Source organism: Calidris pugnax, unplaced genomic scaffold (genome assembly GCF_001431845.1).
Source record: "Calidris pugnax isolate Ruff unplaced genomic scaffold, ASM143184v1 scaffold289, whole genome shotgun sequence".
NCBI lineage: Eukaryota > Metazoa > Chordata > Aves > Charadriiformes > Scolopacidae > Calidris > Calidris pugnax.
In genome coordinates this window covers 324,151-349,839 of record NW_015091339.1, presented here as the reverse complement: position 1 = coordinate 349,839, position 25,689 = coordinate 324,151, and the positions used below count along the sequence as shown (strand labels likewise).

Sequence of the window (25,689 nt, the reverse complement as noted above, 5' to 3'; positions counted from 1 at the left end):
GTAGGAGAAGAGCTGCACTGAGTTAAAGTGAAGGTCTATCCGTCCCACCATGTCACCTCCAAGAGTGGCCAACTTCCCTGGGGGTCCCAGGAGAAGTGCAGAAGTGGGATGTCCTGTGTGAGAAGTGGTGTCTTAAGGGTTTGATAGTTCTTGGTAGATTTTTCTGCCATGAATTTAGTCACCCCACATAAATCTTTAACACTCTTGGTTCCCTGGGCAAGGCATTGCACAGGTTAGTTCAGCAGCAGCTGGACAAACACCCCCTTTGACTTGTTTTGAAGCTGACCCCTGCTCATTTAATTTCCTGTTGACTTGTCCTTGGGTTAGAGAAGATGACAAAGAATCCTCTTCATCTCACCCTTTGCTTTTATTTCTTTCATTTTAGCTCTGGCTTCATCTTCCAGAGCTGAAAAACACTGAAAAAGAAAGGCCAGAAAAGAACTAAACTATGGGGGTTTTGTGAGATCTTTCTTTATTGCTCTTCAGCAGATGCAGAAAAGAGATTGCCACAAATAATAGTGGGGTTTGGTGGAAATAACCTCATTTTCTTCCTGAATCTGAATACTCTACTGTCACCCTGCTCCTTCTGCCCCATTTAATTCATTTATGGGACTGTTCTAAAACACCACCCCTACTTTGAGATATTTCAAACCACCATAAGACTGCCTTAGTACTGGCTTTCCAAATGCTACACAATGCCAAAGAGGAGATCTTAACTGCTTTAGAGCCACTGGAATTTTAGGTGGGCTTGATTCTCTTCCTTTAAACTGGTTCCTCCAGGTGGAAGTGCAATAAAACTAGTGTCATCAATGAAGGTTCAACCTGATGGAAGCAAGCTTTTAAAAGCTCCTCCTTCTCTCTTCTAGGGAGAAGCTGGTGTCCCTGGAGAACCAGGAGAGAGAGGAATCAGGGTAATAACCGCTATTATTATAATTTTTCTGCCCAGATGAGTGGTGGGGTAGCAGGAGATGCTGCTCTGCTGCTGCCCAGGCATCTCTAGTCTGTGCAGGAGGAGAGGACTTCCTTCTCCATCCCAACCAGAGTGTCCACTTAAAAACGTCCATGTGCATTTATTTCCTGGGTGAAAAATCATAGGATGGGGGAAACTCTTTTTTTTTTTTTTTTTTTTTTTGCTTTATTTTTTTTGAGCTGCTGGACATGCTGTGTTTCTGATTGCTTCTCCAAACCCTTTCTTTCAGGGGCCACCTGGACTCCCAGGACGGCCTGGAGAGCAAGGGATAAAAGGCGATACAGGACCACCTGGAAAGGATGTAAGGCAATCCCAAAAGGAGCAGTGGAGAGAGGGAGAACTTGGGGCAGTGTAATACCAATCAAAGAAACAGCCATCTTTTCTTCTGCCTCACAGCCTGCGAGGCACAGAAAAGTCCCTCCCTCTCTCCTGGGGAGGAGGGGGGTCTTCTCTTCAAAGGGAAGATTAAGGCTGTGTCTCCCTTCTTCTTTGATTAGCCAGAGCAGGGGATTAGCAGGACTGTGACCTGGGGGGTTCTGAGTGTGCAAACCTTCCCCAGCCCCACACTGCTGGAAGTGAAAGGCTTCATACTGTCTCTGTCTGGTGAGGAAGGAAGGAAAATGATGTTTTTAGGTTCTACCTCTCTGATCTCCCTCTAACGGCTTTGGAAAACACTGGCTAAGACCAGCTGTATCATCAGATGCCTCAAAGACATGCTGTTGCTACAGACTTGGTGGAAATGAGCAGCTGGCTAGGGGAAAGTCCCTAACGAGCCCACCTGCTGAGGAAGAGGCTAATCATCTCACCCCTTATTAAATATCAGAGAACTCCCCCACAGGAGAGAAGTTGAAATCCAGATTTCATTAGCTCAGCTGCTTGAAGATGGGCTTGTTAGTCCGTCGGATGCTGAGCTGGCAAGAAGAGGGGGTGGACTGCTGAGACCCCCTTCCCTTACCATGGCTTGTTCTCATCCTGCCTCTCTCTCCATCTCCTAGGGAATCACTGGAGAGAAGGGAGACAAGGGCGAAGCTGTAGGTTTGCACATTCCCCTTTATAACCTTGCATGAGGGAAAGCCTGTTTGGGGGCTAAAATGTTGAATTGTGCCACTCACTATTTCTTTTTTTTCTGGGGGGGTGGGGGTATGGTGGTGTTTTATCTTCACAGGGTGAGCCTGGGCTGCCTGGGACTCCTGGAAGCCTTGTGAGTAATGCCTGGTTCTGTTGTCTTATACATTTGGGGAAGGGATATGCTGAGATTTATCATGAATCTCATGATAAATTGTCGTGAAGAGGACACATTGCCAGAGCTTACTGCTTTGAACAGTGCATGTTGTAGTGTGGATTTCTCTCCTAGTCTTATCAAAGGTGCAAAGCAGTGTGTGTATCTAGCTCCTCTACAGATATACACATGAAGCCATCCCTAAATGGCTTATCACTGATGATGCAAAAAGACTGTAACAGCTAGCTATGAACCATCCAATACCTTTAATCACTAGCTATTGGGTAATCAAGGCATCCAGGCTCCTTCTATCATGAAGGCAGAGAGATGGATGCCTCCTAGGTACATGGGAGAACTCATGCTTGGGATTGTCCTGTGCCTTTGCAGAGTTTTCCTTTGGATAAGAGGCCTAACACCAAGTTGTGTCAGATTAAGAGAGAGAAACCCAACTCAGGTTCATCAAAAATAGGGCTGGAAGAGATTTTGAAGAGTCATTTAGGTGCTCGGGAAAGGTGATTTAGTACATGAATGTGCAAGGAGGCATTTTTTCACTTCATTTGCTTCAGTGGAGGTAAAGCCACCCCAATGCAAAAGCAAACGACTGCCTTAGGACCAGGAGCCACAGCCTCTTGGGAGAGCTGTGCTAGGCTTCATCTTCCATTCCCAGGGATGAGGCATGGGCAAGATCTGAGTAAGAGACTACTTCAAAGTAGGCAAAATGCTACTTACCACCTTCAGCAGTATCATCCCTGTACAAGACAGTAGTTTCTGCTGACTTTGGAACTCAGGACAAGCCAGGAGCCAATTGTCTTCTGGTGATGCCTCTCTCAATATATCGCAGCCCTCCACTCCCAACCCTGCCAACATGCTGTTTGAAACTACCCCATTTTGTGGTCCCTGCCTCATTTTCCATTGTTGTTATCTACTGGGGTTCCTGTTCACTTGTCTCTCATACATCCTGCATTATTTGAACTCTGGTGAGTTCGGGAGTGGGAGATGGGGATGCCAATTCAAAATTCCTTTCAATGTTCCCTTCAAAACTGGGAAGAGCCTTGTTGCTTCAGGGTATGGCAAGATCCTTCTCTGCTAATCCACAACCATCTTTCCCTATCACCCAGCCATGTCTTCTTAGTGTTCAAAAGGCTTATTTTCACTCATGCAGTTACCCAACTGGCTACTAAAACATCCCACTAAATGCCTGTATCAGAGAGGCCCTTTGAGAGGGTTCTTCATTAGAAATGCAGATGTGGACACCAACGTCATAGCCACCCCAGATCTCTTTCCTGTGAGAACAAAGCTGCTGCTCCAGCTCCCTGTCTGAGTCCAGACATAGCAGGGTCAGGTCCCTGGCTGATTTGGGAGGCAGCAGCTGGCTCTGTGCCCATGGATAAGGGCTAATGGGGATAAAAGGCACATGGAGGTGAGAGCTTGTGCCAAAGACGTCGTCCTTCACTTTGTGAGCAAGATTTCTTCCTTTTGCAGGTGTCTTCACTGGAGAGCACCATCACCCTGAAAGGCGACAAGGTAAGATCTCCTCTCTTTGCTGGAGATGTGTGTTGAAGCAGAATATGTGATTATCTTGAACATGTTGTGTATTTTGTAGCTTCATTCCTTTCATAAGTCAAAGTCTGCAAACAGAGCCCAAAACTCGGAAGTTTCCCTTAATTCTTGCTCTTCCCACCTAAAACAACAAAGGTTCTCCCAACGCAGTGCCTCATTGTTGATCATGCTGAGGCAAGGTGAGTTTCAGTTGTCCTTCCAAGTCTTCACGTTTCTGCAGAGCCAACTAGAGTGAACATTTCAGCCCAGAAATCAGAGATGCTGAAGAAATTCAGATGCTGAAGTTCACTGAGAGCCTGACTGCTTTGCTGAGAGGGAATAAGATGACCTGGATGCTGGAGTAACTCCAGTAGTTTGTCCAGACCAGTTTGTCTGTGGCTGTTACAGAAGCTATTATTGTTACAGCAATAGCTCTGATTGTGGGTGGGTTTGGAAGAGCTTTTATTTAGTGCCAGCGCTCGGATGGATCACAGTAGCGTGGATCCAGCACAGATGGGAATTCCAGTGATAGGAAACAGCAGAGACATGTTCATCCATCCTTTTTTCAGCCCTGTGAGAAAGATCACAGACGATACTACCGAGCCCCCTCATGACTTTGACACGGTCCCCCACAACATCCTGTTTGCCAAACTGGAGGGGTACGGATTTGATGGGTGGACTGTTCAGTGGATAAGGAACTGGCTGGCTGGTCGCATCCAGAGGGTGATACTCAATGGCTCGAAGTCCAGATGGAGAGCAGTGACAAGTGGTGTCCCTCAAGGGTCTGTGCTGGGACCGATACTGTTTAACGTTTTTATCAATGATATAGACAGGGGGATTAAAGGCACCATCAGCAAGTTTGCAGATGACACCAAGCTGTGTGGTGTTGTCGATGCACCAGAGGGATGGGATGTCATCCAGAAGGACCTGGACAGGCTGGAGAGGTGGGCCCAGGTGAACCTCATGAGGTTCAACAAGAACAAGTGCAGGGTTCTGCATCTGGGCCGGAACAATCCTCGCCACCAATACACACTAGGGGGTGAGGTATTGGAAAGCAGCCCTGAGGAAAGGGACTTGGGGGTGCTGGTGGACGAGAAGCTGGACATGAGCAGGCAGTGGGCAGCTGCAGCCCGGAAGGCCAATCCCATCCTGGGCTGCATCAAAAGAAGTGTTGCCAGCAGGTCCAGAGAGGTGATTCTGCCACTTTGCTCTGGTGAGACCTCACCTGGAGTATTGTGTGAGTATTTCCTCAGTATAGGAAAGATATGGACGTGATGGAGAGGGTCCAGAGGAGGGCCACAAGGATGATCAGGGGGATGGAGCACCTCTGCTACGAGGACAGGCTGAGGGAGCTGGGGTTGTTCAGCCTGGAGAAGAGGAGGCTCTGGGGAGACCTAATAGCAGCCTTTCAGTACCTGAAGGGGCCTACAGGAAGGCTGGGGAGAGCCTGTTTAGAAAGGCCTGTAGTGACAGGACGAGGGGCAATGGCTTCAAGCTGGAGGGGAACAGATTTAGACTGGAGATGAGGAGAGGGTTCTTCACTGTGAGGGTGGTGGAGCACTGGAACAGGTTGCCCAGGGGGGTGGTTGAGGCCCCTTCCCTGGAGATATTCAAGGTGAGGCTTGATGAGGCCCTGGGCAACCTGGTCTAGTTGGGGGTGTCCCTGCTGACTGCGGGGGGGGTTGGACTAGATGACCTTTGGAGGTCCCTTCCGGCCTGGGCAATTCTATGATGATTCTGTGATTCTATGACTTCATGCCAGTCTGCCTAAATCCTGTCTGAGGGATGCCCAAGGACTGATCAATATCAAAGCAGCTCCTTATCCTCTCCCACCCCCCTTTCTCTGGTCTGTTCAGCAAAGCAAATGGCAAAGAAATGCAGGTTTGGCTTCATGTGAACCACAGGGCCACACGCAGCACCAGAGCCGACCCAGTGCAGGAACAGAGGTGGAGCCACAGAGTAATTTGAGTGATCAAAGAGCCCAATAAGATGAAAAATGTATTTAATTGCCTTCCCCCACCTCCTTCAGTTTAACAAGGTGTTTGAGTTGGCCATTTATTTTGTGCAGCTGGGGACGGGGAAGGACATGAGGAAGACCTGGAGAGGGCAGACCAACCACAGCATCAATTTCTACTACATTTTGCTGTGCTGGGAGGAAAGGCTCGATGTGAGAGGGGCAGAGTGTCTATCTAGATGGGTCCTTTGCGGGCAGACCTGGGCTTGCCCTGCCTGTTTTCTGACTTACCTGCAGGACTCATGGGTCCTGAGTCTCAGCCAAGGCACGTGATGGACTCTGGGAGAGCGAGAGCTGCAAGCTTAATCACCATGGGTCTGTTGCCTCCCCAAGCCCTGCTTAAAGCATCCAATCTCAAGCTTTACTAAAAAAATGGTGTTGCTTCACCAGCCGAGCTGTGACTGCAGGAAAATAGTGGCAAAGTTTGGTTTACAAGGAGAGGTAATACCATTAATTAGCCCAGATGAGGTAGCAAGAGAAAAAGGAAAGGCAGAAAAGCCCTCAGGAACAAGATCCCATCTTTATGTCTGAAGCAGAAGCAGCCAAAACCACGTCACAAGTGAAGAGCAGAGTTGCTCCAGATTTAGCTTAATTATGTGAATCAATGATATCGTTACAAGAAAGGTAGGTTGGTCCATCTGGAAAAGATGATGTTAGTCTGGGGCCAGCAGGGGACAGTGCATGAGAAATGCCACAATGCATGATGAAGCCATCATCTCCACTGGGAATTCTGGAGGGGACAAAGAACTAACATGTTCCTGCTGCCTTGCAGGGGGATCGTGGGAAGGATGGCTTGAAAGGCGAAAGAGGTCCTCCAGGCCCAAAGGTAGGTCCTGAATGCGTGGAGGGGTCTTTGTGTTGGTGCCATTGTACTGGGCTGGCCAGAGGGGAAGAGCACCCATCTCACATCTCTTCTGACCCCCTGAAAGATTGGGTTTTCAAAGCAGAGTTTCTGAGATGGGTTCATTAACTTGTGGTCACAACGACGCTATTGTCCCACAACTTGATTAAGCAGATAAACAAGATTTGGATAGAAACACTTTGTTCAGGAGTCGAATGGGATAAATTTCAAAAATGTTCAGGGATGTTTCCTTTCTTTCCTCCCCTGAAAGTTGAAGGGCACATCAGAAGGAGAAATTGCTTCTAATAACACATACATCTAGAGATCTTCAGAGGTGGGACCTTCACTTAATGGAGAGAAAAATGCTGAAAGCAGCATCACCGGGTACAAGTAGTTCTCCTGATTGGCACACTTTGCCTTTTTGCAAAGGCAAAGCCAGCAGGTCCAGAGAGGTGATTCTGCCACTTTGCTCTGGTGAGACCTCACCTGGAGTATTGTGTGAGTATTTCCTCAGTATAGGAAAGATATGGACGTGATGGAGAGGGTCCAGAGGAGGGCCACAAGGATGATCAGGGGGATGGAGCACCTCTGCTACGAGGACAGGCTGAGGGAGCTGGGGTTGTTCAGCCTGGAGAAGAGGAGGCTCTGGGGAGACCTAATAGCAGCCTTTCAGTACCTGAAGGGGCCTACAGGAAGGCTGGGGAGAGCCTGTTTAGAAAGGCCTGTAGTGACAGGACGAGGGGCAATGGCTTCAAGCTGGAGGGGAACAGATTTAGACTGGAGATGAGGAGAGGGTTCTTCACTGTGAGGGTGGTGGAGCACTGGAACAGGTTGCCCAGGGGGGTGGTTGAGGCCCCTTCCCTGGAGATATTCAAGGTGAGGCTTGATGAGGCCCTGGGCAACCTGGTCTAGTTGGGGGTGTCCCTGCTGACTGCGGGGGGGGTTGGACTAGATGACCTTTGGAGGTCCCTTCCGGCCTGGGCAATTCTATGATGATTCTGTGATTCTATGACTTCATGCCAGTCTGCCTAAATCCTGTCTGAGGGATGCCCAAGGACTGATCAATATCAAAGCAGCTCCTTATCCTCTCCCACCCTCCTTTCTCTGGTCTGTTCAGCAAAGCAAATGGCAAAGAAATGCAGGTTTGGCTTCATGTGAACCACAGGGCCACACGCAGCACCAGAGCCGACCCAGTGCAGGAACAGAGGTGGAGCCACAGAGTAATTTGAGTGATCAAAGAGCCCAATAAGATGAAAAATGTATTTAATTGCCTTCCCCCACCTCCTTCAGTTTAACAAGGTGTTTGAGTTGGCCATTTATTTTGTGCAGCTGGGGACGGGGAAGGACATGAGGAAGACCTGGAGAGGGCAGACCAACCACAGCATCAATTTCTACTACATTTTGCTGTGCTGGGAGGAAAGGCTCGATGTGAGAGGGGCAGAGTGTCTATCTAGATGGGTCCTTTGCGGGCAGACCTGGGCTTGCCCTGCCTGTTTTCTGACTTACCTGCAGGACTCATGGGTCCTGAGTCTCAGCCAAGGCACGTGATGGACTCTGGGAGAGCGAGAGCTGCAAGCTTAATCACCATGGGTCTGTTGCCTCCCCAAGCCCTGCTTAAAGCATCCAATCTCAAGCTTTACTAAAAAAATGGTGTTGCTTCACCAGCCGAGCTGTGACTGCAGGAAAATAGTGGCAAAGTTTGGTTTACAAGGAGAGGTAATACCATTAATTAGCCCAGATGAGGTAGCAAGAGAAAAAGGAAAGGCAGAAAAGCCCTCAGGAACAAGATCCCATCTTTATGTCTGAAGCAGAAGCAGCCAAAACCACGTCACAAGTGAAGAGCAGAGCTGCTCCAGATTTAGCTTAATTATGTGAGTCAATGACATCGTTACAAGAAAGGTAGGTCTGTCCATCTGGAAAAGATGATGTTAGTCTGGGGGGACAGTGCATGAGAAATGCCACAATGCATGATGAAGCCATCATCTCCACTGGGAATTCTGGAGGGGACAAAGAACTAACATGTTCCTGCTGCCTTGCAGGGGGATCGTGGGAAGGATGGCTTGAAAGGCGAAAGAGGTCCTCCAGGCCCAAAGGTAGGTCCTGAATGCGTGGAGGGGTCTTTGTGTTGGTGCCATTGTACTGGGCTGGCCAGAGGGGAAGAGCACCCATCTCACATCTCTTCTGACCCCCTGAAAGATTGGGTTTTCAAAGCAGAGTTTCTGAGATGGGTTCATTAACTTGTGGTCACAACGACGCTATTGTCCCACAACTTGATTAAGCAGATAAACAAGATTTGGATAGAAACACTTTGTTCAGGAGTCGAATGGGATAAATTTCAAAAATGTTCAGGGATGTTTCCTTTCTTTCCTCCCCTGAAAGTTGAAGGGCACATCAGAAGGAGAAATTGCTTCTAATAACACATACATCTAGAGATCTTCAGAGGTGGGACCTTCACTTAATGGAGAGAAAAATGCTGAAAGCAGCATCACCGGGTACAAGTAGTTCTCCTGAGGGGACAGTGCATGAGAAATGCCACAATGCATGATGAAGCTATCATCTCCACTGGGAATTCTGGAGGGGACAAAGAACTAACATGTTCCTGCTGCCTTGCAGGGGGATCGTGGGAAGGATGGCTTGAAAGGCGAAAGAGGTCCTCCAGGCCCAAAGGTAGGTCCTGAATGCATGGAGGGGTCTTTGTGTTGGTGCCATTGTACTGGGCTGGCCAGAGGGGAAGAGCACCCATCTCACATCTCTTCTGACCCCCTGAAAGGTTGGGTTTTCAAAGCAGTTTCTCAGATAGGTTCATAAACTTGTGGTCACAACGACACCATTGTCCTACAACTTGATTAAGCAGATAAACAACATTTGGATAGAAACATTTTGTTCAGGAGTCGAATGGGATAAATTTCTAAAATGTTCAGGGATGTTTCCTTCCTTTCCTCCCCTGCAAGTTGAAGGGCACGTCAGAAAGGAATGGAAGGAGAAATTGCTTCTAATAGCACACACATCTAGAGATGTTTAGAGGTGGGACCTTCACTTAACGGAGAGGAAAATGTTGCAGAAAGCAGCATTACCGGGTACAAGTAGTTCTCCTGATTGGCACAAGATATGGGTTTTTGCAAAGGCAAGGACTTATCCAGGCTGTGCCTCAGAAGTACCCAGTTCAACCAGTGCACCCCCCACATTGCAGCTCTTCCGCCCCTCCACACCTTGCCATGGAGATGCAGCAACGTTGGAGCCTTTCTGGTGCCCTTCATTCCACCGGAATCTGTCGATACAGAAACCAGATTTCAGTGAAATGAAGCCCGTCAGAGAGGCAGGTCAGCTCCCACCACACTAGGTGTTCCTGTCCCAGCACTGGTCCTCCCAAGCCATTGCAGCTCATCTGTAGTTTCATCTGTGGCAGTGGCCCAGGATCAGTCACCTGGAGAGCATCGCCATGCCAGGCAAGGAGAGATGGACAGCCTGTCTATGCAATTTGCTGTTGACAGTCCAACCCATTTGAGATACTTGACCCCGACCACATGTGGCAGTAGGGAGGGCCACCAACTCCATGGCCACTTCCAGAAGGGACCACCAACTGTGAAGGCACCTTGGCCATCCTCCTTCTTGCTGCTACCTCTACGCAGCTGCCAGAGTATTGTTGGCATTAAGGGACCTCAAAAACCTTTGCTTTTTCATGCATTGTGCATGGCCAAGAAATGGAGAAGGGGATGGCGAAAAGCTCTGGTCCAAACCTCACTTTGACAATGCTCATCTCTGGCTCTGGTCCAGGCCTGCCCTACAAAATGCAGCCCACAGCTGTGTTCAATGGAGGAGTGAAGGAGCTCATTGAGCAGGGTGGGATTCAAACCCACTCTCTGAGATGGTGGGGATTTGCCTGGGGAGGGGACAGTGCATGAGAAATGCCACAATGCATGATGAAGCTATCATCTCCACTGGGAATTCTGGAGGGGACAAAGAACTAACATGTTCCTGCTGCCTTGCAGGGGGATCGTGGGAAGGATGGCTTGAAAGGCGAAAGAGGTCCTCCAGGCCCAAAGGTAGGTCCTGAATGCATGGAGGGGTCTTTGTGTTGGTGCCATTGTACTGGGCTGGCCAGAGGGGAAGAGCACCCATCTCACATCTCTTCTGACCCCCTGAAAGGTTGGGTTTTCAAAGCAGTTTCTCAGATAGGTTCATAAACTTGTGGTCACAACGACACCATTGTCCTACAACTTGATTAAGCAGATAAACAACATTTGGATAGAAACATTTTGTTCAGGAGTCGAATGGGATAAATTTCTAAAATGTTCAGGGATGTTTCCTTCCTTTCCTCCCCTGCAAGTTGAAGGGCACGTCAGAAAGGAATGGAAGGAGAAATTGCTTCTAATAGCACACACATCTAGAGATGTTTAGAGGTGGGACCTTCACTTAACGGAGAGGAAAATGTTGCAGAAAGCAGCATTACCGGGTACAAGTAGTTCTCCTGATTGGCACAAGATATGGGTTTTTGCAAAGGCAAGGACTTATCCAGGCTGTGCCTCAGAAGTACCCAGTTCAACCAGTGCACCCCCCACATTGCAGCTCTTCCGCCCCTCCACACCTTGCCATGGAGATGCAGCAACGTTGGAGCCTTTCTGGTGCCCTTCATTCCACCGGAATCTGTCGATACAGAAACCAGATTTCAGTGAAATGAAGCCCGTCAGAGAGGCAGGTCAGCTCCCACCACACTAGGTGTTCCTGTCCCAGCACTGGTCCTCCCAAGCCATTGCAGCTCATCTGTAGTTTCATCTGTGGCAGTGGCCCAGGATCAGTCACCTGGAGAGCATCGCCATGCCAGGCAAGGAGAGATGGACAGCCTGTCTATGCAATTTGCTGTTGACAGTCCAACCCATTTGAGATACTTGACCCCGACCACATGTGGCAGTAGGGAGGGCCACCAACTCCATGGCCACTTCCAGAAGGGACCACCAACTGTGAAGGCACCTTGGCCATCCTCCTTCTTGCTGCTACCTCTACGCAGCTGCCAGAGTATTGTTGGCATTAAGGGACCTCAAAAACCTTTGCTTTTTCATGCATTGTGCATGGCCAAGAAATGGAGAAGGGGATGGCGAAAAGCTCTGGTCCAAACCTCACTTTGACAATGCTCATGTCTGGCTCTGGTCCAGGCCTGCCCTACAAAATGCAGCCCACAGCTGTGTTCAATGGAGGAGTGAAGGAGCTCATTGAGCAGGGTGGGATTCAAACCCACTCTCTGAGATGGTGGGGATTTGCCTGGGGTCATGGTATGGGCTGGTAGCAGAGTGAGGAACCAGATATGTGACTCTTGCTCCTCTTCTTGCTGCTCATCGGGATAATGACTTGATTAATGAGTTGTTCTTGTTCATCTGAAGGGAGAACCCGGTCCACCAGGCAAAGGAGTGGAAATGAAGGTAAATAAAATAAAAACTATAGAGCATATTAATGTTGGAAACACCTCTCTTTCTGTCTGGGGTTGGGATGGCAGAGGGGACCCAGTATGTGCCCCTCTACTTAGCCATCAGCCACCTGCCGGACTAGCTTCCTCGGCTGGAGGAGAGAGGAGGAGAAGTTCTGACCTTTCTTTCCTCTTGCAGGATCTGGAGAGGCTTTTTGAAGCAAATGGTATCAAGGTAGGTAACACTTTGACCTTCCTTCAGCTCCTTTCTTGTAAGCTCTGGAGATGTGACCAAGGGAGGTTGAGGGACTGACTGGTCTGGACAAATGTAAGGGTTTTATTTAGAATCATAGAATGGTTTGGGTTGGAAGAGACCTTAAAGATTATCGAGTTCCAACCCCCTGCCCTGGGCAGGGACACCTCCCACCAGGTTGCTCAAAGCCCCATCCAGCCTGGTCTTGATTTAGGATAGGAAGAGCTACCATGTAAGCACCATCAATCAGCTCCTAGATGCCCAAACTGTAGACCCCTGTATTTAAATCACCTGTTGGCTGCCAAGACACATTTCTTCACCAGGTGCCCCATGAACCCCACTAGAAATGCAACAGTTGTTTTGGGGGGGCTACACTTGCATTATCATGTTTTAGGAGGGTAGCATTGGACTACTACTACTGCCTTAATGGTCTCCACTGGTTGCAGCTGGCACTGCTGAAGGACCTCTCCAATGCACTCCTGCAGGATGGGCTGGATGGGCTGGTGTGGCAGCTGGGTGGCTCCAGGACAAGCAAGACCTCCAGGAGAAAGCAAGCAGTTCTTCATGCTACTGAGCATGGCGTGAGTGTTGTCATCTATCATCCTCAGGGGGCAGAGAGACCTGGAAGGAAATGAGAGAGAGAGAAATGAATCATTGAAGGCTTCAGGGTCACCTCTGTCATCACGCAGGTTACGGTGACTTGCAGCAACTGTAAGAAGCAGTTAAGCTGGAAGAGGCTAATGGCTCGCACCGGGATCTTGGATCTTGGTTAAACCCATGGGATTGCAAAGCACGCTTTTTTTTCAGTGGAAATAAAGAAATTGATGGAGGTAGCTAGAAGCCATCCTCCAAAGCCATCAGCCTTCTTGTGCCCTTTTGAGGGCTGGGGGTTGCTGGAGTGGTGGGTGTGCGAATGGAGCAAAGCAGCTGAAAGTATGAGAAGTGATGATGAGAGCAGCCTCAAAAGCAAGAAGGGTTCCAGGGAGGTAGGACTAGCTTAGAAGGAAGGCTTGGAGATGGCCAGTAGGGAATTGCTGACTACTCACTCCATCCTGATTTGGAAGGGCCACCAGGTGGGACAGAGCATGCTGGAGGGATGGGGCAGTGGGCAGAAATAAGCCATCAGGATCCAGCTCTTCACATGTATGGATCCTGAGAGCTTGGGTTTGCCATCTCCACACCAACTCACTTTTTTTGATGTTGCAGGATTCACTGGTGTTTGATACTTCTCCTGGTGCCCTGGCCAGCACTGAGGTGACAGAAGAAGCACAGAGCCTGGAGGTGGAGGCTCAGTTTAGGGTGCCGGTGTCTGGAGGACTCCTTAAGGTGAAAATAAGCAGCAGAGCAGAGGAAGTGTAGTTACGTGGGTCTGTGCTTCTGTCCATCTGATCTGCTGCATCAATAATATTCAGAGATTGCACGTCAAATGTGAACCAGCTGCCTGTGATCTCCCAGTCCATGCTCTCAGTGATGCCTCCTGCTGATCCTCATCCTCCCTCCCTTCATTCCTGCCCAACCACAACTCCTCCTTGTCTTCTGTGCAAAAAAAACCAGTACAGGTTGGGCTGGATTCAAGCCATCCCCATGCTGGTTATCTCTTGAACTTGCCCTGCAGCTTCTCCTCACTTGGAGGCTGTAATCTTGGTGTATCTCCCCTGCCCTGGCAGGGATGGATCCAGTCCTGCTGTCAGGTTAGATTGAGATTGCCCAAGAGAGGAGTCCCTGCCATGGCTCCCCAGCCCTCATTTGCTTGAGCCAACCAGGCTAATTGCTAGAGGTAATTATGACACCTGCATCTTCTGCAATTGCAAGTAACAGATAGTTTGTGGTTATGGGAATTAGAAATTTATTAGCAATATTAAGGCTTCAATTCCATACTGGACCGTGTTCCAATATGGTAGAGTACACCTCCAGGAATAACATCAGAGGGCTGTATCCAGGTCACCTCTCATAGCTGCTGGAGGAGTCATGGATCTTAATTTGCCTTTACCAGACAGTCCTGATAAGGAATGGTCCAGGAAATAGTGCCTGCAGCTGCAGTGGGGCTTTTCCAGTCCTGTTTTTGGCAGCCAAGAAGTGACTGGATCTCTGTGAACCCTCGTTGGTCACTGGTAGGAGATGTCTCCAATTGGAGCACAAACTGTGTGGGGACTTCTGGAGCCAGCTCTTGATGATTTTATCTTCCCCCATGGTTGCTTTCGTGGTGACCCAGTTGCCCAGGCACTTAGGGTGAGACAAGCTTATCCACTCTTAGCTCCAGGATCCTGCTGTGACCTCAGGTGAACCATGTTGCTTTTCCAGATCATTGCAACCTGGATGATAGCATTTTAGGGGCTCAGGAGTGGATGAAGTGCTCACCAGTAGATGCATTTGCACCAGGAGGCCCAAACTGGATGTGTACCAGCAACCCTGGGGCCAGCAATGCTGGGATTTGGGGTACAGAGACACCAAAGCTCTTTCTGTTGGGCTTTGGGAGCACAACCCGATCTGGCAAGAGAGGGTTGGACTCCTCTCTGCTCATCTGGGCCAGCCTGTCTAGCTTGGACTTCAACCAGAGAGTTGGGGGTGAAGGTGTCAAAGCAGTCCTCTGACCCGGTAGGGATCCTTGCAGTCTGCCCCAGCCCATCCTTGTTGACACTCCCCAAGCAAGGAGCAAGAGAGGCCTTGGCCCTTTGGCTCTCTGGCCTTGTCTTGCTGTCTCTGAGCATGCTATTGAATAAATGGCAGTGTTGATCATTGTGGATGATGTCTTGACTTACCAAGAACCATCATTTTCTTTGGTCTCCACAGGGTCCATCTGCTGGTGGTTCTGAACCTGAGTACCAGCCCCTAGGAAACCCTCCTGAGTCCTTGGAGAGAACATCTGAGGAAGGAAAGGAGGAGAGAGACCCAAGATGGACAATCACTTCTCTCAGTGGTGTATGTAAATGCCTGTTCAGTGACTTTTAATTACTTTTCCATTGAGCTGACTTAATAGATGCAAAGTGGCTACATTTCTCAAAGCTTGATTGGACAAATCCTTGCAATTCTGTTGGTTTTCCCCCCATTTTGCTGAAGCTAAATTAGCGAAGGGATAAGGATGTCTGCATGAATCTATGTCAGAGCCCAGAAAAGGGTCTTGCTTTCCATCTTTCACCTTGGTAATTAGTAAGACTGTGTTGTCGCTCATTTACCACCCTCTGCAGAGCTTGGCTTTGCCCCCACTGCACCCAGAAGATGATCTGCAAGGAAACCAGTCCATGGAGCTTCTTGAGTCCCTGGAGGGGAGAGTGGAAGGACAACCACAGCAGGACACTAGCCACGTATGTCTTCCCCAGCAATGCTGGGCAGTAGACCAGTGTGGAGATAAATGATAGACTGGAAGGGACTGGGATGCACACCTCACACCCAGTGCTCTGAGTCCTGGAGCAGCTCCCTCCACGTTCCTGGAGGACACCACTGCTTGGACATGGGATGTGGGTGGGAGGCTGATGGCTGGCCTTGTCCTCTGCGTATAGACAGGGAAGTGAGAACCCCCAGAGCCCTTGGCAAATTTTTTGTTGGTTAATTACCCACTTTTTTGGGGAAAAAAGGACAATATTTTACTAGTCTGAATCCAGCTGGTCTCAGCATCCACTCTGTTCTTTGGGGCTTGGTTGATTCAATCGGTGGTGATTCTCAATAGGTTTTTTTAATCAGAGTTGTAATACTCCAGGAACAGTGCGGACCACAGACAGTGAATTTAAGATATATCCCCAACAAGATATTTCCCTTTCCTTCTTACTTTTCATAGATGTCTCAGAATAGTCCACAGACTAGACCCTGGTGTATGCACCCTCCTGAGCCCAGCTCTGGAGTGCTCCCTAAAAGAGGAGGATTTGGGGGTCCGAGCAGGAATCTGGGGACTTTCTCCTCCTTAAGGACTTGCCAACAAGAGCAAATTGTAATTTAACAAGCTTTTGTGGATCAGCTGAGCCAAGGGGAGTGTCCTAGAGCAAATGTGATAGAATCATAGAATCATCTAGGTTGGAAGGGACCTTAAAGATCATCTAGTCCAACCATCAACCTAATGATGCAGGGTGACTCAACTTACCTCTTCCTTCAAGATCTCCCTCCTCAAAAATGGCAGTGGTTTGTTACTGCACTTCAGCTGAAGGATGGTAGCAAAGTAGAGATTTCTTCCATAGCCAGGAGGGAGTTAGAACTGCTCTACAAGCACATGTGGACGTACCCTCTAAGACACGTTATATCGTTTTCAACAAAGTTGGAGGCTGCATCCAGGCTGGGAGCAGTAGTTATCACAGCTCAGCTGATGGGCAATAAGTTGGGGTGTGGTTGCAGTGTGGTTGTCTGAGCCCAAACATCCTATATTTCATCCCCTCTTCCCTGTTCCCTTCTTTTCCCTTTCCCTTTCCCTCTTTTCTTTCCCTCTTTTCTTTCCCTCTTTTCTTTCCCTCTTTTCTTTCCCTCTTTTCTTTCCCTCTTTTCTTTCCCTCTTTTCTTTCCCTCTTTTCTTTCCCTCTTTTCTTTCCCTCTTTTCTTTCCCTCTTTTCTTTCCCTCTTCCCTTTTTTTCCCCTTTTCCTCTCTTCTCCTGCCCTCCTGCGCGTGCGTTTTCTTCTGACAGCCCAAACCATGCTCCACTGCCATGTTCCAAACCCAGCACCCTCTGGTTTGAACATCACTGTCACCACTCTTTTCTTTCCCTCTTTTCTTTCCCTCTTTTTTTTTTCCTCTTTACTTTTCCCTTTTTTTTCCCTTTTCCCTTTTTTTCCCTTTTCCCTTTTTTTCCCTTTTTTTCCCCTTTTCCCTTTTTTTCCCCTTTTCCCTTTTTTTCCCCTTTTCCCTTTTTTTCCCCTTTTCCCTTTTTTTCCCCTTTTCCCTTTTTTTCCCCTTTTCCCTTTTTTTCCCCTTTTCCCTTTTTTTCCCCTTTTCCCTTTTTTTCCCCTTTTCCCTTTTTTTCCCCTTTTCCTCTCTTCTCCTGCCCTCCTGCGCGTGCGTTTTCTTCTGACAGCCCAAACCATGCTCCACTGCCATGTTCCAAACCCAGCACCCTCTGGTTTGAACATCACTGTCACCAGAAGCTGGGAGACCCTACCCCAACACCACGCATCGAGTGACACCAGCCTCTGTGATGGAGAGAGGGGAAAATGCATTCATCTAGTCCTGGTTTAACACCTTTGGACATTGACCTGCTCCTGTGTGATGGGGGGAATGCTCTGTTTGAAAATACTCTGAGACAGGATGCCCACAGCCTTAAAAAGTGAAACAACAGAAAAGTCCCTCAGATGTTTTCTTGCAGCTACAGGCACAATTACTGCTAGGAACAGTGTTAGCAAGGATATTTCTAGGAATAGCAATGGGAAGAGCAGCTCAAAGACCCTGTTGGAGAAAAATCTCGCTCTGATTTAGGTGGTTTGCTGAATGCTTGCTTCTTCTCCCATCGCTTTAGCCGTCTCCCTGCTGGCTCTGCAAATTAACACCACACTGAATCGACGAAGCTGGAACAATCTTTGTTGCAGCAGCCACGAGAGGGCTCCCGGCACAAACACACGCACACACACGCGTGTATGTGTGTAAGCTACAGCTCTGGAGAGGGTGGCCTGTGCCATGAGCATCCATCAGCTTGGTTTCTTCTCCTGGATGCACCGTTTGCCTTTACTGGCCGTGATTAAACTGGAGAGAGACCTGGAAGCATAGAGGACAGAGCCCAAACTTCTGTCGGATGGAATTTCTTGTGGGATGGGGCTGCAGGATGCTGGCTGAGGTGGGGGCTTCTTGGTGTAGACCTTAGTCTGATGAACCTGAACCCAGAGACCATGAAACTGGGGGAGACCCGAATCTGTGGCTCCGTCTGAGCCACTCTGGATGCTCTTTGTGAGCAGACTCCTCAAAGCTTCACACATGCCCCTGCATGGAGTCGTGTAATAAATCAGAGCCACCACAGACACAGCATCTTCTTCCTCCACGAAATGGGAGTGACACCTGTTTGTTCAGTGGCTGGGAGCTGGGGGCATCTGTGTGCCCAGACACTGTGGCCATGACACCAGGAAGGAAAAAGGGACTGTGTGGCCATGCCAAATGTGACATTTGGACAGAAAGAAATGTCCTCAGTCATCAGGGATGTAAAGAATTTGTAGAATCATAGAATGGTTAGAATTAGAAGGGTCCTTAAAGATAATCTAATTCCAATCTCTCCCTGCCACCTCCCACCAGACCAGGTTGCTCAAAGCTCCATCCAACCTGGCCTTGAACCCCTCCAGGGATGGGGCAGCCACAGCTTCTCTGGGCAACCTGGGCCAGGCTCTCACCACCCTCACAGCAAAGAAGTTCTTCCCCAGATCTCATCTAAATCTCCCCTCTTTCAGTGTCAAACCCTTCCCCCTCCTCCTGTGGCTCCCCTCCCTCATCAAGAGTCCCTCCCCAGCTTTCCTGGAGCCCCTTTAGGGACTGGAAGGGGCTCTAAAGTCTCCCTGGAGCCTTCTCTTCTCCAGGCTGAACCCCACCAACTCTCTCAGCCTGTCCTCACAGCAGAGGGGCCCCAGCCCTTGGGTCATCACCGGGGCCTCCACTGGCCCCACTCCAACAGGTCCACATCCATTAAATTAATTAATGTAATCCCTGCATCCCAAGGAACTAAAAGGTCCAACAGGACTCTAGTTGCATCCTGTTTGGGATGCCACTTTTTTATTTTTAAGCCCCATGGGAAGTGCAGAGCTGAGTCACAAACCTGATTTGCAGGTGGCTGGAGACTCATTTATCACGAGAGACCTAAAACTGGACATTTTTTTGCCGAACTCAGGGGGCTCGAGCTGGCTGGATTTCTGCATGGAAGACTTTTCGCGGGGAGGAGATACTGAATATTAAAGGGCTCTTTAATCTTGCAGTGAAAGGCAGGAGGGGAGCCGGAGGGAGGAAACAGAAGGTTTATAATCCAAATGGGAAATCAGAGCTCGAGCTGATTAACCCCAGGAGCAGGCTACAGGGAGATGGGACAAGGCAGTGATTCCCTGCCTGTCGCTGCCCGAGTTACCAGGAGCAGAGCACAGAGGGTTTGAGGGGGAAAGTTTACACTTTGGGTTTATGGAGATGATCTTCTACCCTGTTGGGGCTGATGTTCAAGAGTCCTGTGGATTAACTCGTGCAATACGGCATGAGTTGTGAGCTGATGTTCAAGAGTCCTGTGGATTAACTCATGCAATATGGCATGAGTTGTGATGATGAGTGATGCTGCATCTAGGTGTTTGGCAATAATCATAGAATGGTTTGGGTTGGAAGGAACCTTAAAGATCATCCAGTTCCAACCCCCTGCCATGGGCAGGGACACCTTCCACCAGACCAGGTTGCTCAAAGCCCCATCCAGCCTGGCCTTAAACACTTCCAGGGATGGGGCATCCACAGCTTCTCTGGGCAACCTGTTCCAGTGCCTCACCACCCTCCCAGGAATCATGGGTGTAACCAGCAACCTGGTATTGCCAGACAATGAATCTCCCCCAGATCCCCTTTTTCTGAATCCCAGCCCAAAGGATTCCCCATTAAATGAAGAGTTGTTTGAAAGACGGGCAGATGCCACCACCCTTCCTGCCCTCGTGTCCGATGGTCCTCATTCTGGTAGGGGAAATCGGAACAGCGGCCACAAGTTTTTTAGGGCACGATGGGATCTGCACCCCAAGGGTGTTTTCCTCCTCAGGAAGAGGAAAAAGTGGGGTCCAAAGGTAGGGAAGCAGCAGCAGCCCCTCTCTTCCTGCAGCTCCTGTGTCCTCTCATCCCTGAGCCCAGCTGAACCCAGCAGAGGGTGATGCGAAGGGAGCGAAATGGAGCCGGCTGTTTCCCCGTCAGCAGCAGTAATCACAAATTTTACCTGTTAAAAGGTTCATGGGGCCCGAGAGAGCAGCAGCCCATAATAGCCCAAGAGCTTCATCTCAGAGGTGCAATTTCTGGCTGGCAGGAGTTAATGGGGGAAGCAAATTAAAGGACAGAGAGAGGCAGGATGAGCCCAGGCACACGTGCCCGCGCAAAAAGCGGTGGCTGGTTACTCCTTCCATGGATGAGCCACTTCTTTGGTGTTTGGGGACCGTACCAGCCAATTCCTGCCTCCTCCATCTCCCAGCTCCCCTGCAGCTAAGTTTACTCATTTCCAGAGTTAATTTAGGTAAGTGCCCCTGGTTGTCTCCGTGTGGATAAACCCATAGTCACTTAATTTTCCTACCTGTTATCTCCTTGCCCTTTTCTGTTTCTTTCTTTCCTGTACCTCTTTCCTTGCAGGAATATTTCATTTTACTCCCCCTTTTATTTCTATTTTTCTCTTTCCTGTCCCAATTTTATCTATTCCTTTCCTCTTTTTCTTCCTTTTCCCCTTTCCTCTCTTTTTCACGTTGCTACCTGCCATCAGTAAGTCATTCCTTTAGAAAGCAGCAGCCTCTCTATTTTTCCTTGAGGTGCCTTATTGCTGGCGTCTCGGAGCAGGAAACTGCTAAAATTGCAGAGGAATTACAGACTGAAGGAGAGTTATTACCCCCTGCAATTTCCCACCACCCCAGTAAATGGCAGCTTTATGAGATCACCTGCCTACGGGTCACCTTCTAGACCTCACTGAGGTCTTGCCAACCCATGGGCTTGCCTCCAGTGATGCTATTCATACCTCTGCGAGTGGAACATGGACCCGTGCTAAAGTGAAGCAGCGTTTTATAGCTGGTCCACACGCAGATGAGCTGTCATCCAGGGCAGGATGGACAGGAACATCCACGTGGTCTCATCTGATGGTGCCATTTGACCCACCCAGGTCACCTCTACGTAAGCCTGGGAGATGTTTCTCTAGCTTGTCCCACAAAAGCCCACCTGAGATGGGCGCTCCCCTGAACAAGGTCTTGCCAACCCATGGGCTTGCCTCCAGTGATGCTATTCATACCTCTGCGAGTGGAACATGGACCCGTGCTAAAGTGAAGCAGCGTTTTATAGCTGGTCCACACGCAGATGAGCTGTCATCCAGGGCAGGATGGACAGGAACATCCACGTGGTCTCATCTGATGGTGCCATTTGACCCACCCAGGTCACCTCTACGTAAGCCTGGGAGATGTTTCTCTAGCTTGTCCCACAAAAACCCACCTGAGATGGGTGCTCCCATGAATAATCTCTTCACTGACCTGTCTTTTGTTCCTCATTCTGTCATCCTTGCCATCTTTCAGCAACGAATTTCGATTTTAATTGGACCAAAATAATTTATTTTTTTTTTTCCCTTTACGTATTTTGGTGAGTCAGAAGCTTCCTGCGTTTATTAGCCACTAGGTGAAATTATCATCTGACTGGTTAAAATCCAGCAAAAAAGGACAATCATCCCTGAAACCTGACAGCATAATGTCCAGGGCTGGACAAACCAGAGTTTCTTGGAAGCTCTTCATTCAGGATATACTTTCCCTTAACTTTAACTATGTAAAAGACTCAACTCATACTTCTAGGTAAAATTAATTGAGGTGAACCCAGGTCTTCATTTCAGCAACAAAACAAAAAAAAAGTGGGAATAGTGCTAAATAACTGCACCCCATCCTGATTCTTCCCTCTCCTTCGTGTGCTCCTGCAGGTTCTCAGGGTCGGGGTTTGGGTGTGAGGAGTTGGCCAGCTTTTTTAATTATAAATAAATTCACTGCTTTTTTGCTTTGATATCAAAATACCAAGTCTACACTGCAGTGCTTCCACTGTGTGGTTCAGGGAATAATTGCTGGACACGGAGATATCCAGCAGCTAGGAATGTTATAATTTTTACAGTAGCAAGAAGGTAATTTCCCATGGCTAATATGGAAAAGAACAAACAATTTATGAGCCAGGCTGGTAACTATTTGTACAAGCTTTACTCTGTGTGCCTTAAATATATATCAGCCAAAATCACGAGCACTGCAAACATCACCAAGTGGCAGATTAACATGTAGGCATTAATAGGCATTAATAGTCATTTTATTGCAGTTGGATACACTGGGCACACTAAATGCTTAGCAGGCGTGTTGTTCAGGCACAGCTGGTGTGGGGACAGCCAAAATCACGAGCACTGCAAACATCACCAAGTGGCAGATTAACATGTAGGCATTAATAGGCATTAATAGTCATTTTATTGCAGTTGGATACACTGGGCACACTAAATGTGGAGCAGGCGTGGTGTGGGGTGGCATTGAAAGTTCAAAGTTGTACTATTTTAAGTGGGTTTTATTCGTCTGAAATGGCAGTAAATTAATTGCACAGTGCTAAATTATATATATATTGTTATTATAATATATCGTTATTATATAATATATAGTATTAGGTGCTCAGCAGGATGCTGTTCCCCTTCCCACAGGAAAATGAGAATTTAGACGACGGCTCTGCGCTCCCAAGGCACGTTAGAGCCCAGAGATCTGCTGAGGACCAGAGACACGTGGTAAAGACCCCATTTCACCACGACAGCTTCGGGCTGGCCTTTGTGCAAGAGCAGAGCCATCCGTGTGACCCAGGAGGAAACGGCGACCTTTCCTTGTTGGCTCCATCACAGGTTCATCCCCCTGGTGCTCCAGGAGCTCGGAAATCCCCATCTGGATCCACGGTGAGTGAAGACCTCATAGAAAGGTGTCTTCAAACACATGGACGCAAGGGCAATCCCATTTCCCTCCTCTCACTTGTGCAAAGTCACGATGAACGTAGAGGGGGGGGTATGTGAAAGGTTAGTGATAAATATGAATAAATAAAGCAAGAAACAGCTGCAGAAGAAGCTGTTTTTTCTTGGCAGAGCAGATTGTTCTCCCTGTATCTGGCAAGGGAAACGTGCTGCTCGGAAAACAGAAGTGGGGAAAATCAGACTTAATCAGTGAGGGAACATAATAACCTGGTTTGTGGGGAAAGCAGTGTAACTGAGGGGTGTTTTGTGTCCTGAGAGTATTTGTATGTGTGTGTAAATGTGTAAATATATGTGTGTGTTTACAAACACAAACATCTCTGACCTACCTGCACAATTACACTGCCGACTTTAAGGCAATATGCCAGAAATGGAAAGTGCAAAGAGTTGATTTCCACAAAATTTAAGAGAGGAAGACCTATTGCCAGGAATTAAGGGTGAAAAATTCTGAAGCACAGGTTTCCCCTAAGTTTGACTTAATTTCTTTGAAAGTGGCGAATCACCCTTGCCCCACCTTCCCAGGAGGGATGGCAGCACTGGGCTGAGCTCATCCACATCATGAGAAAACATGACTCTTCTCATAGCTCTCTTTAAAGGGTTAAAGTGGGACACCTCTGCCATTGCCAAAAGCCCAGTTCTAAGTTCTCTTGGTTCACAAACCATCTCTTGGTTCGCAAACCCTGGCAGCCCATATGCAATGGGCAGCACCAGCTCTCAGATGTCCCATCTGGGCTGGAGCAGATCAGGAGGAGCCTGGAGGCCACCCCATATCCAACCAGGAGCCCTTCAAGGGGATTCTTCTCATCCCTGGTGACACATGACTTCCCCATGAGATGCCTCCAGCCTCCCCACTTGCTGCCTAACATCTTGGAGGTGTCTTTTCCATGGCTCAAGCGTGAAAAGCTTCTCCAACTGCTCTCACACTTTCCTCTTTTCTTCTTCAATTCAAGGCATACCCAGGCCCTCATCACCCAAGGAGAATTAAGGTACAGCATTCATGTTGTCCTCCTCTTATGGCACCTGCATGAGGTGCTGGTGGAGCTGGTCCCAGCTTCCCAGATGCATCCCAGCCCCACTCCATACGTGCTTTTTTTTTTTTTCTTATAGAAGGAGGAAGCTGGTCCACCAGATCCACCATCCCATGGCCAAAAGGTCAGTGGTTTTGCTTCAGATGCAGATGCCCAACAGCACCTGGGGAGAACCAGGACAGTGATCCATCTCCCAGAGTAGTCTCATTTGGATGCTGAGGAATCACGGGTGAAAACTGGCCAAGCCAGTAGGTTCAAGAGGCAGTAATCAACAATTTTGGCCATTGATAATGAGCAGAGATTCCAAGGTTGAACCTTTCACAGCTGATCCAAGCAAGGGTTTTGTGGTTTTGGGATCCTCAATAGTTTTGTCCTCTGTGGACCTCTCCTGGCTCCCTCAAACTCATGGCATCCTTTAACATCTGCTGTGTCCTGGGGCAGGGAGATCCTCAGTTTGCCACTCACATCTGACCCTTATCCTGCAATTTATGTTTCCTCTCTCTGCATTTCCACTGCACAAGATAGAAGGGATGGAGTTAGGGACATCCCCAGTCTGGTCTGGGACCACAAGTGGTGGAAATGAGGGGTTCCTCCATACATGTTTTCCAAAAGCTGATGCAGGAACGAGGGCAGCACCCAGTTGGTCCAAAAAGGGAAGGAAAAATTCCTTGTAGCGATGCGTGTTTGCAATTGAAGGGGTTGCCTGTTGTTTTCCAGGGAGAAATGGGAGCTCCGGGAGTCCGTGGAGACAAAGGAGAAAAGGTAATGATATTGTTCTTCTGGACTGAGCCTTTGAGACCAGAAGAAGGCTCTCTGAGCTAAGAGGGTCTGAAAGGGGAGAGGCAACTGGGACTGGATGTGCTAGTGGAGAGGACATTCAGGGTCTATGGGAGACTGTGATGATGTAAATTGGGATTGCTAAGAATTTGGGGCCTACAGGAGAGGTGGGGAGGGTCTCTTGATCAGGGAGTGTAGCAATAGGATGAGGGGTAATGGTTTTAAACTGAAAGAGGGGAAGTTTAGTGAGATATTGGGAAGAAATTCTTTCCTGTGAGGGTGGTGAGAGCCTGGCCCAGGTTGGCCAGAGAAGCTGTGACTGCCCCATCCCTGGAGGGGTTCAAGGTCAGGTTGGAGGGGGCTTTGAGCAACCTGGTCTGGTGGGAGGTGTCCCTGCCCATGGCAGGGGGGTTGGAACTGGATGATCTTTAAGGTCCCTTCCAACCCAAACCATCCTATGATTCTAAGATGCATCTGCCATGCACTCAGGAGTAAATGCAAAAACTCAGGGGGGTTTCCTGATGTTCATCTTCTGCTGGATCAGTGAACTGAACCAGGTGATAGACAGACAAAAGCCAACCCTGGCACGAGGACGGGGATGGAGGAAGGGCTGCCCAAAACACTGTTTCACCAACACTTTTGGCAACAAAGGCTGAGTGGCAGACCCAAGGTGGTGGGACTCAGATATTCAGGAGAAAGATAGATGAGGCAAGGTGGTTGTTAAAAGGCAGAGCCCAGTGGGGAAGGGACACTTTGCATGGGCAAGGGTTTATACACCCGGTGTGGTGCAGCATCCTGGGGACACAGGCATGAGAAGGAAGGGAGGAAGAAGAGGTGGCTGGAAGGTGGACGGTTTTTTTTCTTGCAGGGGCAGCCTGGGGAGATGGGGGAACCTGGAGAAAAGGTGAGCTGTGGAGTCGGTATCAGCAGCTGGAGCTGCTGAGGGTGTTACCAGCTGAGTGGCCCAAATCCAGCACTGGAGATTGGAGATTGACTGGAAAGTCAAACTCTACTGGGTCAGCCCAGTACTCCATGTC

At 48.8% G+C, this 25,689-nt stretch overlaps 1 protein-coding gene across 5 annotated transcripts in view; it reads left to right on the top strand.

Moving 5' to 3' along the window:
• The window catches only part of LOC106899270 (collagen alpha-1(VII) chain-like), a 136,546-nt gene that overhangs the window by 70,182 nt on the left and 40,675 nt on the right, over nt 1-25,689 (top strand). For 4 of the 5 annotated variants that reach the window (XM_014961016.1, XM_014961018.1, XM_014961017.1 and 1 more), the window contains 17 exons: nt 867-911; nt 1,200-1,271; nt 1,966-2,001; nt 2,136-2,171; nt 3,672-3,713; nt 6,515-6,568; nt 11,959-11,997; nt 12,181-12,216; nt 12,681-12,815; nt 13,441-13,560; nt 15,025-15,153; nt 15,420-15,536; nt 22,536-22,778; nt 23,798-23,833; nt 23,955-23,999; nt 24,593-24,637; nt 25,521-25,556. In XM_014961016.1, the coding sequence (XP_014816502.1) occupies nt 867-911; nt 1,200-1,271; nt 1,966-2,001; nt 2,136-2,171; nt 3,672-3,713; nt 6,515-6,568; nt 11,959-11,997; nt 12,181-12,216; nt 12,681-12,815; nt 13,441-13,560; nt 15,025-15,153; nt 15,420-15,536; nt 22,536-22,778; nt 23,798-23,833; nt 23,955-23,999; nt 24,593-24,637; nt 25,521-25,556 (1,266 nt within the window). The remainder of the gene's footprint in view (nt 1-866; nt 912-1,199; nt 1,272-1,965; nt 2,002-2,135; nt 2,172-3,671; nt 3,714-6,514; nt 6,569-11,958; nt 11,998-12,180; nt 12,217-12,680; nt 12,816-13,440; nt 13,561-15,024; nt 15,154-15,419; nt 15,537-22,535; nt 22,779-23,797; nt 23,834-23,954; nt 24,000-24,592; nt 24,638-25,520; nt 25,557-25,689) is intronic. The other variant, XM_014961019.1, reaches the window with a different exon arrangement.